This window comes from Ochotona princeps, chromosome 1, assembly GCF_030435755.1.
Source record: "Ochotona princeps isolate mOchPri1 chromosome 1, mOchPri1.hap1, whole genome shotgun sequence".
Lineage (NCBI taxonomy): Eukaryota > Metazoa > Chordata > Mammalia > Lagomorpha > Ochotonidae > Ochotona > Ochotona princeps.
The window spans coordinates 169,455,504-169,470,838 of record NC_080832.1 but is presented as its reverse complement, the minus strand read 5'-3'; the positions used below and the strand labels follow the sequence as shown (position 1 = coordinate 169,470,838).

The following is a 15,335-nucleotide window of genomic DNA, read 5'->3' as shown; positions in this document are numbered from 1 at the left end:
GAATGGGAAACTGAACATGGGACAGGAACTGATGCCCATTTGGGATGCTGGCACTTGAAGGTAGAGGGTTAGCCAGTTGAGCCAGTGCACTGGTTTCTCTTAATTTTTCACTGACATAAAAATCTGTAATTATCTTGAAGAGCTCAGAAATAGAATGTAGGGGCAGGTGCTGTGGCACAAGTTAAGATGCTGCTTGGGACACCTGTATCCATTTCAGAATTCCTGGGTTCAAGTTCCAATCCAGACTCCTGCATATGTACAACCCGCAGCAGGTGAGGGTTCCAGGGCGAGGGTCCCTACAACCCTGTGGGAGGTCGAGATGGGATTTCAGGCTCTTGCCTCCAACTTGATCCAGACATAGCCATTGTTGCTACTGGAGAGTGAGCCAGCAGATACATAAATCCCTCTCTCCGGCCCTCCCTCTCCCCTCTATTACTCTCTCTTTCAAGTAGAAAAATAAAAAGATGAAAGAAATCTATGCAGCTAGCAGGTAAATGTCCTTTAATGAAAATAATGGAGCAAAGAAACTTTGCTTTTTTGCTATGAATCTGGATATACCTTGAATAAATCATGTGTGGATGGATTCTATGGCATGCATGCTAGTCTTCCACCTGCAATATTGGCATCTCATATGGGTGCAATTTGTATCCTGGCAACTTCACTTTCAATCCAGCTCCCTGCTTAGAGGCTGGCAAAACAGTAGAGGATAATCCAAGTCCCTGGTCCCCTACACACATATGGGAGACCCAAAAGAAGCTCCTGACTTCAGTTCAGCTCAGCTCTAGCTATCGTGGTCATTTGGGGAGCAAACCAGCAAACAGAAGACCTCTTCTCTCTGCCTTTCCTTCTTTTTCTATAAAAATCACCCTTTCAAGTAAAAATAAATAAATTTTTGCAAAATGTATTTAGCCTAAGGTATGAGAGAAGACACAAGGTCCATGGCTTAGGACCATAGTCTAGATCCAGCTCTGCCACAAGTTCTGTGATCTTGGGTAAGCTGAGGAAACTACTGAAACGCGAAGCTCCCTTTATGCAAGGTGAGAGGTTTACTGAGACTGAATCAATTTAGTCCCATGATTTCCAGTTCATGTTTATGTCTCCAGGAAGCAACACACAGGAAAGCAAATTAGGGATAACTGTTTGATACAAACACTGACATCCCTACCAACACAGAATATAAATAACTTGGAAATACTGCATTCATTACAAAACAGAACCCAAATGGGTATTTTAAGTATGTGTTGGAAATAGAATCCTGCTCTCTTCTTTGGCCTGGAAAATAAGACTTAATGGAGGAAAAATGACATATTGTAGCTTTCCACACTCACCCTAAGAAACCTAAAATAATAAAGGTAAAATCTGGAATCAAGGAGAGCTTCTCATTTTTTCTAGCCAGTCATGCAAAACAATGGCATCTCCCAAATGTTCCCATCTCACCAGGTCTTGTCTAGTTATTAGCACTCTAAGGGGAGGGACCTTGCAAGTGCAAAACTTTCCATTGATCTGCTTTGCCTACAGAATAGAAACCAACGCTTGGCATTCAGGCACCCCACGTTAGACCCAACATGTCTGCTCTCTGCTCGCCTGCTTTCTCTCCATGACTCCTCTGTTCTTGCCACGGGAATGCTGTCCTCTTCAACGTTCAAGTACTTCCTAGAACCAAAGCACGCTACCTCATTTTGACTTCAACACAAATGAAATTAATTAACAAGATGTCCTACCGGACAGGAGAGACAGATACCCACACACATACCTGCAAGGGGATGAGCAGACAGACACACAAACAGGGAGAGTGCTGTGTGATGGCCGAGCAAAGCTTATGTGATGGATTTGGAAGCCAAGGATGGTAAGGCATACCCGTAGCTAAGTGGAGTTTCCCTTAGAGCTTCCCAAGGGCAAATGCCTGGGCCAAAGCTGTGGTTTCAGTCTGTCAGCCTCTGGCGCTGCAAGCAATGTCGTGTTATTGACTGAGGATGCCCAGTTTGTGGTGCTTTGTAAGGCAGTCACACCGGCCAATACACCGATCTAGATAACTCATGGTACTCCGAGCTTCTTCTAAGCCATGGCATGTTGGAGATCCAGTATACATCCCTGCCGCATCATCAGCCTTTCTGGAGCTCCGTAGCTAGAAGTGAGCCTGTCTAACGGTGGTTGGGCCTTGTCCTGTACTCCTTGATGGCATCTTGGGGATTGTTCCTTGTCGTCTGCTCATTTCCATGGTGAGAATTATGTTTTTCATTCCATTAGCACACAAGGTGCCTGGTCTTTACCAGCACATTGCAGAATTTCCTTTTTTTCCCTTTTCTTTTCTTTTTTCTTTCCTTTGCTTTTCTTCTTTTCCATCTGCTGTTTCCCGCCTCAAATGAGAGTTGAGCTGAGCTGATCCAAAGCTGAAACCTGAAGCTTCCTCTGGGTCTCCCACATGGGTGCAGGAGTCCAACACTTTGGACATTCTCCACTGCTTCTCCAGGTCATAGGCAGGAAACTGGCTCTGTTGTAGAGCAGCTGGGAATAGAACTGACACCCATAAAGGATGCTGATGTCACAGCCAGAGTATTAGCTTGCTATGCCACCACATCAGCCACAGATTATGGGATTTCCATGAATGTTGTTGCTGGGTCAATTTGTTGGTCATAGACACGTAACTCATTCTTTAAAAGAAGATGTAAACACGTATAGCTCCAGAAAGCACAGATCCCCCAGGTTTTCTTCAGACTCTACAAAAGCTGATCTTCATGATTTATCCATTGTCCTTTAAGGTGCCACGTGGACCTGCTAAGGAGATGGGATTTAGGTTTGACTGCTGTGGAGGGTAACAGCTGAGCAAGGTCCCAGGGTTCTTCAGTTCACTCTGTGATAGTTCATGGGAGCACGTGCTCCCTTGTCCTGGGTAAAGCTCTCATCCCTCACTTTTCTTCTGAACGTCTTCCCAGGAGCATATTCTAGCGCAGTCTTCCAAGACAAATGGATGCCAGTGTTCTTTCAGAGAGCATGGAGGAGAGGCAGTCCTGCTCATGCGGCAGGTGGAGAAGGGGCTGGCACAGTGACTCACCTGAAGGGACACTGCCGAAGGTGCTGCTGGTCGCTAGGGGCACCTCCCCACTTGGGCCTCTTGGAAGGCTGACATTAGCCAATAATTCTCTTTCAGGAATAGAGCCCAGGAATGTAAGAGGAAGGAAAAAGAAAGTAGAAAACTTCTGGAATATCCTGAATGAGGAGCTGATATGGTCAACAGCTGAGAATACGCTCTCATCTTTATCACCACGTACCAACATCCCTCAAGAACCTGCGTCTCCTTCTCTAACCAGTCCTGGTGACCTTCTCATGTTCTGTTGTCACTATACTTTTGCATCTATTGTCCTATCAGGACCAAATATCTGCCATCTTACCTTCTAATGAGGGGGCACTGTATAAGTTAAGTGAAAAGGCTTGGGACATAGCTCATTATTGCTGCTTTAAATTTTTCATTTAGCTGTTTTATTTTTTGTAAGAGCAAAAGAGAAAGCACTTCTGTCTGCTGGTTCACTTCCCAAATACCTCAAACATTCTCAGATGAACCAGAGCAAAGCCAGAAGCCCAGAGCTCAATTCAAGTGGAAAGCTGGAATATAACCGCTTGTGCTGCGCCTGCTGCCTTCCAGGGTGCACAGGAATAGGAAGCTGGAGCCCGACACAGAGCAAGGCCTTGAACCCTGTCACTCCAATGGATGTGGCTGTACCAAGCAGTGCCACATGTCTGCCCTTTCTTGCCGTCTTTATGCAACAGAACAAATACAACCCTTGTTGTCTATCACATGACGCACACTTTCCAGAACAGAGGGAATAAAGTGTGGAGACTGAGGCTGCATGGTAGGCTGAACCATGGTCCCAAAAGATGTCTACCTCCTAATCCTTGGCACATGTAAACGTGTTACCCCACACAATGGGAGGGACTTGGAGGAAGTAATTAAGGGTCTTCAGGTGGCAAGATTCTCCCGGACTATCTGGGTGGACCTCATGTCATCCTGGGAGCCTGTTAGTAATGTAGCAAGCACAGAGGTGGAGAAGATGATGCCAAGAAGGAAGCCAAAACAGAGGGCTATGACGTCAGAGGAAGATGAGGAGTGATGCTCCCTTGATAAGGATAAAGGAGTCACGAGCCAGGGAAGGCAAGTGCACTATAACGGAAAAAGATGAGGAAATAAATTCCCCCTTACAAAACTCCAGAAGTGGTGCAGCCAAGCTGATACCTGGATTGATCCCATAAGACCTGCTTTTGAACTTTGGACCTCCAGAACTATAATGTGTTAATTTGTCTTGTTCCAGTCACTGAGTTTGAAATAATGTATTACAGCTTCAAGGAGAAATTAATGCAACAGGAGGCGGTGCCTCCCCTAGGAACAAACCTCAAAACTGCTCTTAGCCATGTCTGCTGTAGCTCAATGGTGTCCTCTCCTGCAGGAAGCGCAGACTCCAGATGCTCTTAGCAGAAAACACTTCCTCGTTCTTGGCATATTTTTTTGCACTTGACTTCCAGGAGGCCAAAGAGCACAGGATTTCCTCCTCATTGGTCTCCATTCCTCCCAACCATTGAAGGTTGCAATGTTTTGGGGCTCAGCCACACCTCCTTCCTGGGCAATCTTATTGCATTCAACTACATGAGGAAACCTACATTTATGTTACCAACCCACAGTTGCCCCTGTCCATCCCAGATCACATGTCCAGTTGCATGGTTCCAATCCTGACTTCATTGTGGGGGTCCCCACCCCTGTAACCTCAAACACAGCCATTGATTTTCTTCTCCAGAACCCAGGCACGTCCTTAGCATCCCTGCCCACCACTTGCCTTATTTGGGTTGTGTATATTACAGGAAGCTTATACTGTACACAAGTTGAGGAGGGGCAGGGAAGGCCAGTCTGAAAAGGTGCCTGGTGCCATTGTACTCAGAAGAGAATCCTGTCTTCTTACAAACCAAGCAGAACACAGATCCCTGCTCTAGGATATCATCGTCTTTCTCACTCAGAACTGGCCACACTGTTGGGCTCATCGTTATTATTTTTGAAGAATCCAGATTTCTTCTCTGGCTGCTTGCTTCCTGTCCTGTGTGAGGCCTTCAGTGCTGACTTGCTGCGTCTGTTTTTATGGCTCTCTTCTGTTATCACATCGGCTCATCACAGAGCCTTTCCTGTGTCACCCCAATTGTCCTCTAGCCCAGTGAACCTGCTGTTGTTGCCCTCATATACATGTGGCAGTGTACACACACACACACACACACACCACTCTGTCCCTCACTCTACTTTACACTTAGTTTTATCACTACTTGGCAACGATCACTCCTCATGAGGGTGTGCACATGCGCTACAGGACAGGGTGTTTGACAGGCTTGTTATTGTTGTGTCTTCAGCTCTTAAAATCTGGTACACAGTAGGCAATCAAGCTACTTTTTACTACCTTCCACATACTAAAGTCAAGTGTATAGCTCATCATCACACACTAGCTGCGTTGTGCATGAATACCACATTCAGTGTGAAGTATCTCAATGTTCAATTCCTCAATATTAGGAAGCTTGCCTAATATTTCTGTTGCTGCTTCATAGAGACAAAAACAGCTGTACACATATAATAGAGGCTTTTAAATAATGCGTAGCGCTGGATTTTCTCCTTTTGACTTGAAATCTACGTGGGAAGTCATCTGGGACCTCCTTGCCGAGTGTGTCTGCTCAGCTAGATCACACATGTTTATCCTGAGACTCATACCTGCAACTGTGAGAGCCCAGGAGCTGCTTCAAATTGCACCCAAGAGTTTACAGACATTTGTTTCTTCCTTGGGGCATACATGCCTTCAGACATACAGAGAAGTCTGTTCCCTAACGGTTGAAAACTACTGAGGTAACTTCAGATGTCTGGGGTGACCAACACCCAGACAAGGGACCAGGATGGAGGACTTTGCAAAGTTCAGGGGTAAAGAGTGGCCATCTGGAGCTGACATGCCCATGGTCCACCTGCCCTGCTCCTCTGCACCTCATCAACCTCTCCTTAGGAGACCAATAATTTCACATTAGTCTTCTGAGTAGCAAAGAATCTAAATTCTAGTGCTAACCAACATTACTCCTCATGCTATAACTGAGGAAACACCTGGGAGCGTTAGTTTCACTCCCTGGGGATTTTGAGCTCCCAGCAAGCCCTGAGGAGAGAGCTCAGAGGCCTCAGCTTGTCCAACCATGCTGTTTGAAGTCACAGCCAGCCCAGGACATCCAGGGACAAAAGCCATCCCCCGTGTAACCTTCATCTGGCAGGGATCACACACAATGGCAAGCCACCATCCATGTTAACATCTTGTTGCAACTGTCACCCTACCATTTCTAAATCCAACCAGACTTAAGATCGCTAGATTCCAAACCCTTGTCAAGTATCAGTCACAGGGTCACACACACAGTGGTGCTTAATCATTATTCCCAATCAAGTAAGTGGCAACACATTAAGTAATTGAGTAGATGCTGTGTTTGCTGCAACATCCACTTGAAAAAAGCCAGAGAAAGGCCTGGTCTCAATTGTAGGCTGCTCTGAAGCCTGCGTTGGCATCAAGGAGGCTTTTCAGTTCTGAAACTCCACAATCATGGATGCAGGCTGGGGTGGCAGGTTGTGGCCAGGACTTGCTCCGTATGCATGGTCATAACTTTTCCTCTGCACCCCTTGACAGGTCATAAGGTGCTGTACACACACTTGTTACCATTGTTTGCTACTTCCAAATGTACAAGGACTTTGAGGGGAAATCTGATTTCATGTCTCCTTTAACACAACCGTTACAACTTAGGTTGGTTTGCAGAGAAACCCGCTCCCAGCTCCCCTTTGGTTAGCGCCTCATGGTTTTCTCAGTGACTGAGAGACCTCCTTTCAGCTATTTAAATGTCTCCTCTTGGTTTTATCTTTAGTAATCATAGTAGATCAGACCTGAGCAGTTCCTGTTTTCCTAGGAGAACTGGAGGTGCACTTAGCTGTTCTTTTCTTCTTCCATGAAGACTAGAGAACCGCTTAGCATGAAGCAGTCAGGCTGATCTCCTGAACTCCTTTATAGAAAGCAGCCAGATCACAGCGAGAGAGCCTCTGTAACCAAACTGACCAGGACGGATGCGAACATCCCACAGAGTTTACTATCCGAACAGAATTAAGAGATGCACAGAGCATCTGTGTCTGAGCCAGGAGACTGGCCCTGTTGCCATGACAAGTGTTCAGTCAGGTAGAAGGGTTGGGCTGGAAGGATTCCAAAGACCTGATGAGTCATAAAGTGGCTAGAACCACACTCCATCAATGAGAAGAGTGGTGGTGCTTCTGCCCCTGAAAAAATGCTACTCATAAAACCTAGGGAGGCCTTCCAAATAGTAGAGGGGAAAATACCCCATAAATGAAAGCCAAAAGAGCAAGTCTAAGGCATGCTGTGGAATGAATGAACATTCAGGACAGTGTAACTCTAACATCGTGGCGGTAATTCTCACATCGTGGAAAACAAGCAACAGCAGTACAGGTAACCAAACCAAGTCTCTTCAAACCTGGCTGGCCCACCCAGGGGTGCTCAGTCCCAAGTGGCCAGCCTGGCTGTCCATCCCCTCCTTTGGGTGCCATAGTAATGGTTTCCCACCATTGCATTCACGCCTTGGGGTGGCCACAGAAGAACATTGCTGGTGAGAGAGAAATGTTAACAAACTGACTCAGGAACAATCATTTCCATGTGAATTTCCAACAGTGGCCAAGAATTTGGCCAAGAGGCTTGGGCATTTGGCACAGTACTTGAGTAGCGCCTGTGTCATCCATGTGTTGTAATGGAGTGCTTGGGGGTAAAGGCTTGGCTTGGCTTGATCCTACCTCCTACTAACGCATAGTCTACGAAGCAGCGGCTGATGGTCCGGGTAGTTGGGTTCATGCTACCCATATAGGAGATCCAGATTGAGTCCTGGCCTGGCCCCTTCCTGCAAACACTTGGAGAGTAAATTAATCTCTCTCTCTTTCTCTTTCTGCCTCTCCAATAAAGCAAGAAAAGTAATAAATGGAAATTTTAAGGAAAGGAACTTAGCAAGTCCCTTTGTGGAAGCTATAGACCCATGGTATCTGACAGCAAGGACAGAATATGTCTTCCATATCTCAGCGAAGGCATAAGCTTTGGAAGGAAGGAGGAGAGTCATGAGGACACGGAATTTAGAGTAGACACAGGGGGAGCAGGAAGCTTAAGGACCATTGCACTGGGGTCATCCCAAGCCCATTTTACTGATACTAGCGTGTTCCCTAGAGATGGCCCTGTAGTTTCTCCAATTAAAAAAAGTACATGCTGTCTCTATCTGATCCAAGACAGGCTGCCCATTCCTCTTCCCCCTGCTTCCAGTTGCCCCACCTCCCCTAACATGGGCCTCTTTTTCTTTAAGAAGTTAGGGTTCCTGGACCGCTTAAAGGGCAAGGGACAGGGCAAGGCACAAAAATATTTCAAGCTTTCCATTACTCAGTATACCTGCCTGGCTAATGAGCTAATGGCTGTTGATGTGCCTTTCCCAATTCTCTGTTTCCAAAATGATCCAAACTCCATATGGCTGTTTATTTAGCAAGGTCACCAATACTGAGCACTTTCATCATCAACAATTTGGAAGAAGTCCAAGTGCACATGCGTGTGGAGAATGGAACCCCCCAAAGGGAGGAAGCACATAGTCTTTACAAGAAAACTATTAGATGAGCACACAGAATATTGAGAAAGTATTTGGCCTCCACGTCTGGCACCAAATAAAGGATGCTGTCTTTTTCTGATTTTAGTAACATCTAGTGCAATGTTTCAAATCATTTCAAGTTTTTAGAGTTTTGGCTTATTACCATACAGATGGATATTACAGATTTTTTTTTAAAGTGAGCATTCTTGGTTTGCTATGTTAATCAAGCTAAGAGACATCCTTCTGGTCGCCGGGTGGGTCATGAACCATTATTGAACCGCAAGTTCCAGACTGATTGTAGCAAAAGAAACAGCCCCAGGTTTCAATGCTGGCTGGGCCACATATGAGGTGGGAGAGTCCCAACGTGAAACTGAACCCCTTTGAGCCTTTAACTTTCTAAATTTTAAATTTAGGATGATTGCAGTTATCTAAAGAAGGTTGTGGAACAGGTGTTTGGCCCAGCAGTTCAGACGTTATTTCTGGGTCTGGTGTGGTAGCCTTAGAGGGTAAATTCTTTGCCTTGCACGTGCCAGAATCCCATATGGGCACCGGTTCTAATCCTGGCAGCCCCACTTCCCATCCTGCTCCCTGCTTGTGGCCTGGGGAAGCAGTAGAGGACAGCCAGTGGCCCTGGGACCCTGCACTCACGTGGGAGACCCAGAAGCAGCTCCTGGCTTCGGGTCAGCGCAACTCCAGCCATTGCAGCCAGTTGGGGAGTGAATCATCGGATGGAAGATCTTCCTCTCCTCCTCTCCTCCTCTCTGTGTATCTGACTTTCCAATAAAAATAAATACTAAAAGATGTCCTCTCCTACATTCCAGTGCCTGAGTTCGATACCTGGCTCTGCTCCTGACTATGGTTTCCTGATTCTGACCCTGGGAGCTAGCAGTGACGGTACAAGTGGCTGGATTCCTGCTGCCCACATGGGAGATTGACATTGAACTCCTAGCTCCTGGCTGTGGCCTGGCATTTCGTGGTGTAAATCAATGCAATCCAAAGGTTTTATTTTGTTTGTTTTGTTTTGTTTTAAGGGAAGAATATAAAAGTTATTAAACTAAATAAGATATAAACTAAACGGTCACATAGCTGAAGGAACCGCTTTATACAAAATAAAGTGTCATGAAAAGAAGCCAGAATATTCCGTAGGCAGGTGTATTCAGATCAACAATAATACAAAATCAGGAAGGTGAAGACTTTCTTGACAAGAAGGTGGTGGGAAGGAATGGGACTTGTTTAGTGTACATCTCAAGTCCAGAACTCCAAATTCAATAGGTCAGTAATCTATCTCAGTGAACACAGTATTTAAACTGAAATGAAATTTATCTTCTGAGAGACAGGACACATTGTGGGGGTAGTGTTCGTGCACTGAACTGCTTTTCCAGGTTGGCCAGCATGTGAGTTTTTTAATTAATAAAAGCTTGTTTTTATTTATTTGGAAATCAGAGTTACAGAAAGGTAGGAAAAGAGCCAGTTCACTCCTTGGATACGGACACAGCCAGTCTCCCAAATGCGGTGCAGTGACTTAAACACTTGGGTCATTTTCTGCTGCTTTTCTCCAAAAAGTTAGATCAGAGGTAGAACCTGTGGGACATGAAAATCACCCCTATGTAATTCTGACACTGTTGCCTGCAATGGGAGATTCAGCCTGTGGATTTTGAGACAATGAATGGAATAGGACATAGGAACCACTTTGTGAAAAAATTTCAGAAGCCTTAATATGCTTAGATTATTAGAGAGAGAGAGAGAGAGAGAGAGAGAGAGAGAGAGAGAGAGAGAGACAGCTTTCACATGTTGGTTTACTCCCCATATGCCCACTATGTCTGGGACTGGAGTGGGGCTGAAGCAGAGAGCTAGGATTTCAATTCAGGTCTCCTGTGTATCAGAAACCCAACTACGTGAGCCAATCCTGCTACCTGCGAGTGCGCATTAGCAGGAAGCTGGGGTCAAGAGCCATGATTCTGGGAAGCAAATGTCTTAACTGACATCCTCACCAGTAGGTAAAACACCTGTCCCTCCGCTGGTTGTTAACATCACTTGCTTCATAGAATCTAGGTTGTGCTTTTCAACTCATATTGTAGACATTGATTGGTAAGTATTTTGAAGCTGAACTGGGACTTTGGACTACTACTTTGTGCACGGAGTCCTGGGTCCCCTGGCTCCAGTTCGGCTCGGCTGGGCCACCGTGACTTATTTTCAGTCTGCAGTGGTTGCTGTAAGGCAGAACCAATACCCAGAACTGGCTCTGTTTACTATGCAATGCCTCAACAGCACATGCGTGAATGGAAAACCAAATGGGAATGCACAAGGGATCCCCAACACCTCTTGGAAAACACAGATTATGAAAAACTCTACTGCATGGGTCTTTAAACATTTTGGCATCCCCCCAAAACTGAATTCCTTGGAGCAACTCTCACATTCCTAGAAACATGTAAATATTTTAAAAATGGAGTAATTATTTCATTTGAGATGACTGGTCCTAGTGAAGTGTGAGATATTCTTTGGATGTTGGGATAAGATCTTTTTATAGAGTTGCTTTATTCTGCTTCCAGATTGGAATTTTACCACATGCAACTGGCAGAAGCCACTGCCACTGTTACGTCCAAAAAGTGACCACAGTTCTTGCTGTAAGGCTTCTTAAGGACTGTCCGAGTGATGTAGCAGGGTCCTACTGGGACCTCTCCTTTGGTCCCGGTAGACACTACAACTGCAGTACTGGGTCTTGTCTTTTCTGTGACCTTATGCTATTTGAATAGCAGCGATGGGGTGAAGAAGCAAGAGTGGGTTGGATGCTGGGCATGGAGGATGAGTTCTGAAACATAAACACATTCCTCTTGGGCGTTCAGGGGCCATTGACTTTCTACACTCACCATTGCATGATTCAGCCACGCTGGGAAGACTCCTTCAATGGCCTTGGGGTAAATGAGTTCTCGATTATAGAGAAAGATGCTCCAAAATGCCAAAAAGATAAACTGGAAAATAAAATACAAAGACAGCCTCATTAGGTGTCTGCTTAATTCGAGTCTTCTAAGGTACCCAAGGATATTGTGAAATAAAATTGCAAACCCATTTTCTTTATTTATTTTTAATTGTATTTATTTATTACTATTTTTCTTGATGATCTTTACTGATTAGGGCTTAAAGGGCCAAGGCCTACAGGAAAGAGTAATATCATGTTTTCCACATTCTCTGTTTTCTTTCCTGTATCTGGGGGAAGGGGAGAGACAAAGGGAGAAGCCACACCTACCCCCCCAACCATCCCAGGGTCCCCGATGTGGGGCATGCCCCGAGGGCTCAAGTGCTTTTAATAATTCAACTGTTCCGAATTGCTGCCAATCTAGCCATTCCAAGCGCGATGAAATCTTCAGAATCCACTGGCTGACACAGTACACCTTAGTGTCTCCACTTGCCCAGATGTAAACCCGTTTTAAACAGCTCACTTGACTTTAGGGGGACAGAAAATGAGAGAGGGACAATGAACCTTATAGAACTGCTGTCTCTACCCTCTCTGGGGATTCCTCAATAGAGGTTACCTATTTGTTATTGTAGCAGGCAAAGAAGGTATGGATGGGCAGACATAATGATCGGCAGTCATTGAATTTACCCGGTGCTTCCTTTCTCCTGCCAACTTTCATTGAAAGTACTAGAATAGAAGCACACGAAGTGCCTCGAGTCTGATGAACTCCTCACTCATCCTCTAAGTAGGTGTGGCAAGGACAAGCAGGTGGCTGGGAGAGCAGAGAAGCTCTGCTAACTCCAGGATCATTCATAAGCTAAATTGGGAGTTGGAGCTCTCCAGCGCTCAGAACGTCGAATTGATCTCCAATCCCTGCTCTCCTGGGCTGTCTAGAGAATGCAACTGTGTTACAACTTCAGCACAAAGACTGGGAGGTGGTTACTAATTTTCTGCCCTTCTCTCCTTTAAAATTTTCCTATGTTCAATTTCAGACCCTTAGAAAAATGAAGACTCTACCGTACAAACAAACAAACAAACAAAAAGCCCCAACGTGCCCTTCGGAAGATGTTATGGGGTGGAAGTGAAAGTATTGTGCAAAAGAATCCTCAGGTGCTCAGAAGCTTGTTCTGCTGTTTGAGAATCGTTACTGTTTACAAAGATCTATTGGGCATTTGGTTTTTAAGTCTTGGTACTGCAGGAAGCAGGTCAAGGACGGGTAGGGAAAGATAGTTGCTTTAATTATGAGCCTGGCCGATCCGCCAGAAGCCACTTGCTCTCATTTTGTCTCCATTGCACCTGAATAATGTCGGGCAAGGTGGAAAGCATCAGCAAACAAGCTAGGGCCTGTCTTGCTTCTTCCTAGCGTCCCTTCACTCCACACAAGGATGAGGCACCTTCTGTATACCCAACACTGGTATTTTGGTCCCCTTGGTTGTCATTCCCATGTGTCAACCCTGAAGATCTTACATCTTTTTAAAATATATATTTTTTATTTGCTGGTTTTCCACTTGTAGACATAGTATGTGGCTACTGCAGCAAATAAAACAAGATGGATCAAAGGGAATGGGTCATTTGCCTCCCCTGGGTTCTCCGTTTCTGTCACAGTAATGGAACCAACGATGTCCTAGCTGTCAAGTTGTCCTTTGGTACCCACAAGGATGGGTTCCAGGATCCTTTACGGACACCAGAACACACAGCATGGCATTTAACACACTCCTGTCTTCTACACTTTAACTCATCTCTGGATTGTGTATGAAACATAATAAAATGTCACTAGCTGTTAAACTATATTTTTACTATTTAATTTTTCTCTCGAATATATTTGACCTATGATTGGTTAAACCTTCACATACGGTCCCTAGTTTCATTCAGAAAGATTCTTCAAACTTCCCACTAGACAGCAATGAAAACCTTCCACTGAGATACCAAAGTTCACGGCAAAGCTGACCGGTAATGTACCTCATGCTCTATTTCCTGAAGACAGTGGACAACGTGATGCAAGTGTCAGACAAGACATTCATGCAAATGCAGTTGCTCTGAGTCACAATGATGGGCTGCCAAACAGCCTTGCTTCCCCGGGGAAAAGTGCTCATCCTTATGTCCGCGTCTATTATATTGGATACACATCTTGGTTACTCACCGTGGATACAGGAAAAGCCAGGGTGCTGAAGAGCAGGTCTCTGAAGGCAGTTACAAACTTAATGGTCTTTCTCCTTGTGATTCTTTTCAGCACATCATCCAGGCAGGCGACCCCGAAGAAAATTTTCTGCAAGAGCTAAATTCATTACAACAAATGAGGGCACTTTCACTTGCCTTAATTAATACGTTCTTCACTGATGTAAACCTTCATTCCTCTGGGAGCAACGGTGATTGGAAAAGGAGGGGGCTGTGGGGTGATTTTGGTTACAAGCCAATTCAAGGGCTGGGCTTCCAGCTCATTGGGCCCTGACCTTGCTGGCTAAAACTGATTGAGGGAATTTGTTTCAGGGATAATAATGTGTACAGTATTTAGTGTAATGGGCTTGAGCTAAAATGGAAACAAAATTGAGTCAGCTTAAAAGGAACCTGTAATGAGATAGATACCTGGTCTGAACAGAGGTGGGAGGAAGGAAACACACACACACACACACAGAGAAACCAAAAACAATGAACCCAACCAGCACAAGGGAAACAGCCAGGCACAGCAGTGGAAACCAGGCATCACCCTAGGAAGAAAAATGAAAACAAAAACCGCTCAGCGCTGAAATCTCACTACGGAAGGTAGATCAAGGCCAAGGGCACCGAGGTGTAGCTCTGTGCTCCCCCGAGGAAATGTGCAATAAAGGTGTCCTACTTCTGTGGGGGAGGAGCCGCTTTGCTTAAAGGGGATGCTTCAAGGCCTTCTGGAGCAAATCTGACTGAAACACTTGAGGATAGAGTCAGCAGGGATGCTGGGGGAGCTCCCAACTATGGGCAGCCCTGGAGAGCAGGCCAAAGAGAAACAGTTTTATTCAAGGAAGTACAGGTGGCATATCCTAGAAGTAACAGATTTCGGTTCTTCTTTTTTGGGGGGAGGGGTTTGAAATATGTGAATGGGATTCAAATCTAAGCATGAAATCCACTTAGGTCTCTTATACACTTTACACACATAGCCTGAAGGCAGCTGTGTTTTAGCAGTGACCTCTCTCACACTGGGTCAAGTGCAGAATCGCCTGCTGTGGCATCATAATAGGCCTGTAGTAAAAAGGGTTCCAGTGCTGGAATGATTCAGAGTTTGCGTTTCTGGGTTACGGATGCTCAAGTTGCGATAAGACATCACAGGCAAACTTGACCCGTTCTTTTGATCTTGCTCAATTTCAGGGCTTCTCATTGAAGGCCTGGGTTGGGGACAAGTGAACAGGGCTCAGGTTGGTATTGAGTTATACTTGTATCAGGATCCATCTCAATCTGCGGCTACTCTAAACAGATACTAGAAGGGCAGTTGGGGAGGAGTCCAGAATGTGCTAGAACAGGGATGGCAGAGCTGGGCTCATGCCACTGCCTGGGCTGTGGGGTAGACCAGAGAAGGAACAGCTGTGAATCCGGCCAGTGCCCCGTCCTACCGGCTACTTGAACCACAAGCATTGCATCATGGGAGTCAGACCCTGGTCCAACCCAGACTCTGGAACCAGAATCTCTGGAAAGGGAATCCATTGGGTTGTTTTTCTACAAAAACCAAATCTGTAAATAATCCTTACAT

General features: G+C 45.5%; 1 protein-coding gene across 2 annotated transcripts in view; it reads right to left on the bottom strand.

Moving 5' to 3' along the window:
• ADTRP (androgen dependent TFPI regulating protein) overlaps positions 1-15,335 on the bottom strand; it is a 65,120-nt gene that overhangs the window by 39,791 nt on the left and 9,994 nt on the right. For both annotated transcript variants that reach the window (XM_058668711.1, XM_058668702.1), the window contains exons 2-3: positions 13,758-13,892; positions 11,532-11,633 (exon numbers count right to left, since the gene is read on the bottom strand). In XM_058668711.1, coding sequence (XP_058524694.1) covers positions 11,532-11,633; positions 13,758-13,892 — 237 coding nt within the window. The remainder of the gene's footprint in view (positions 1-11,531; positions 11,634-13,757; positions 13,893-15,335) is intronic.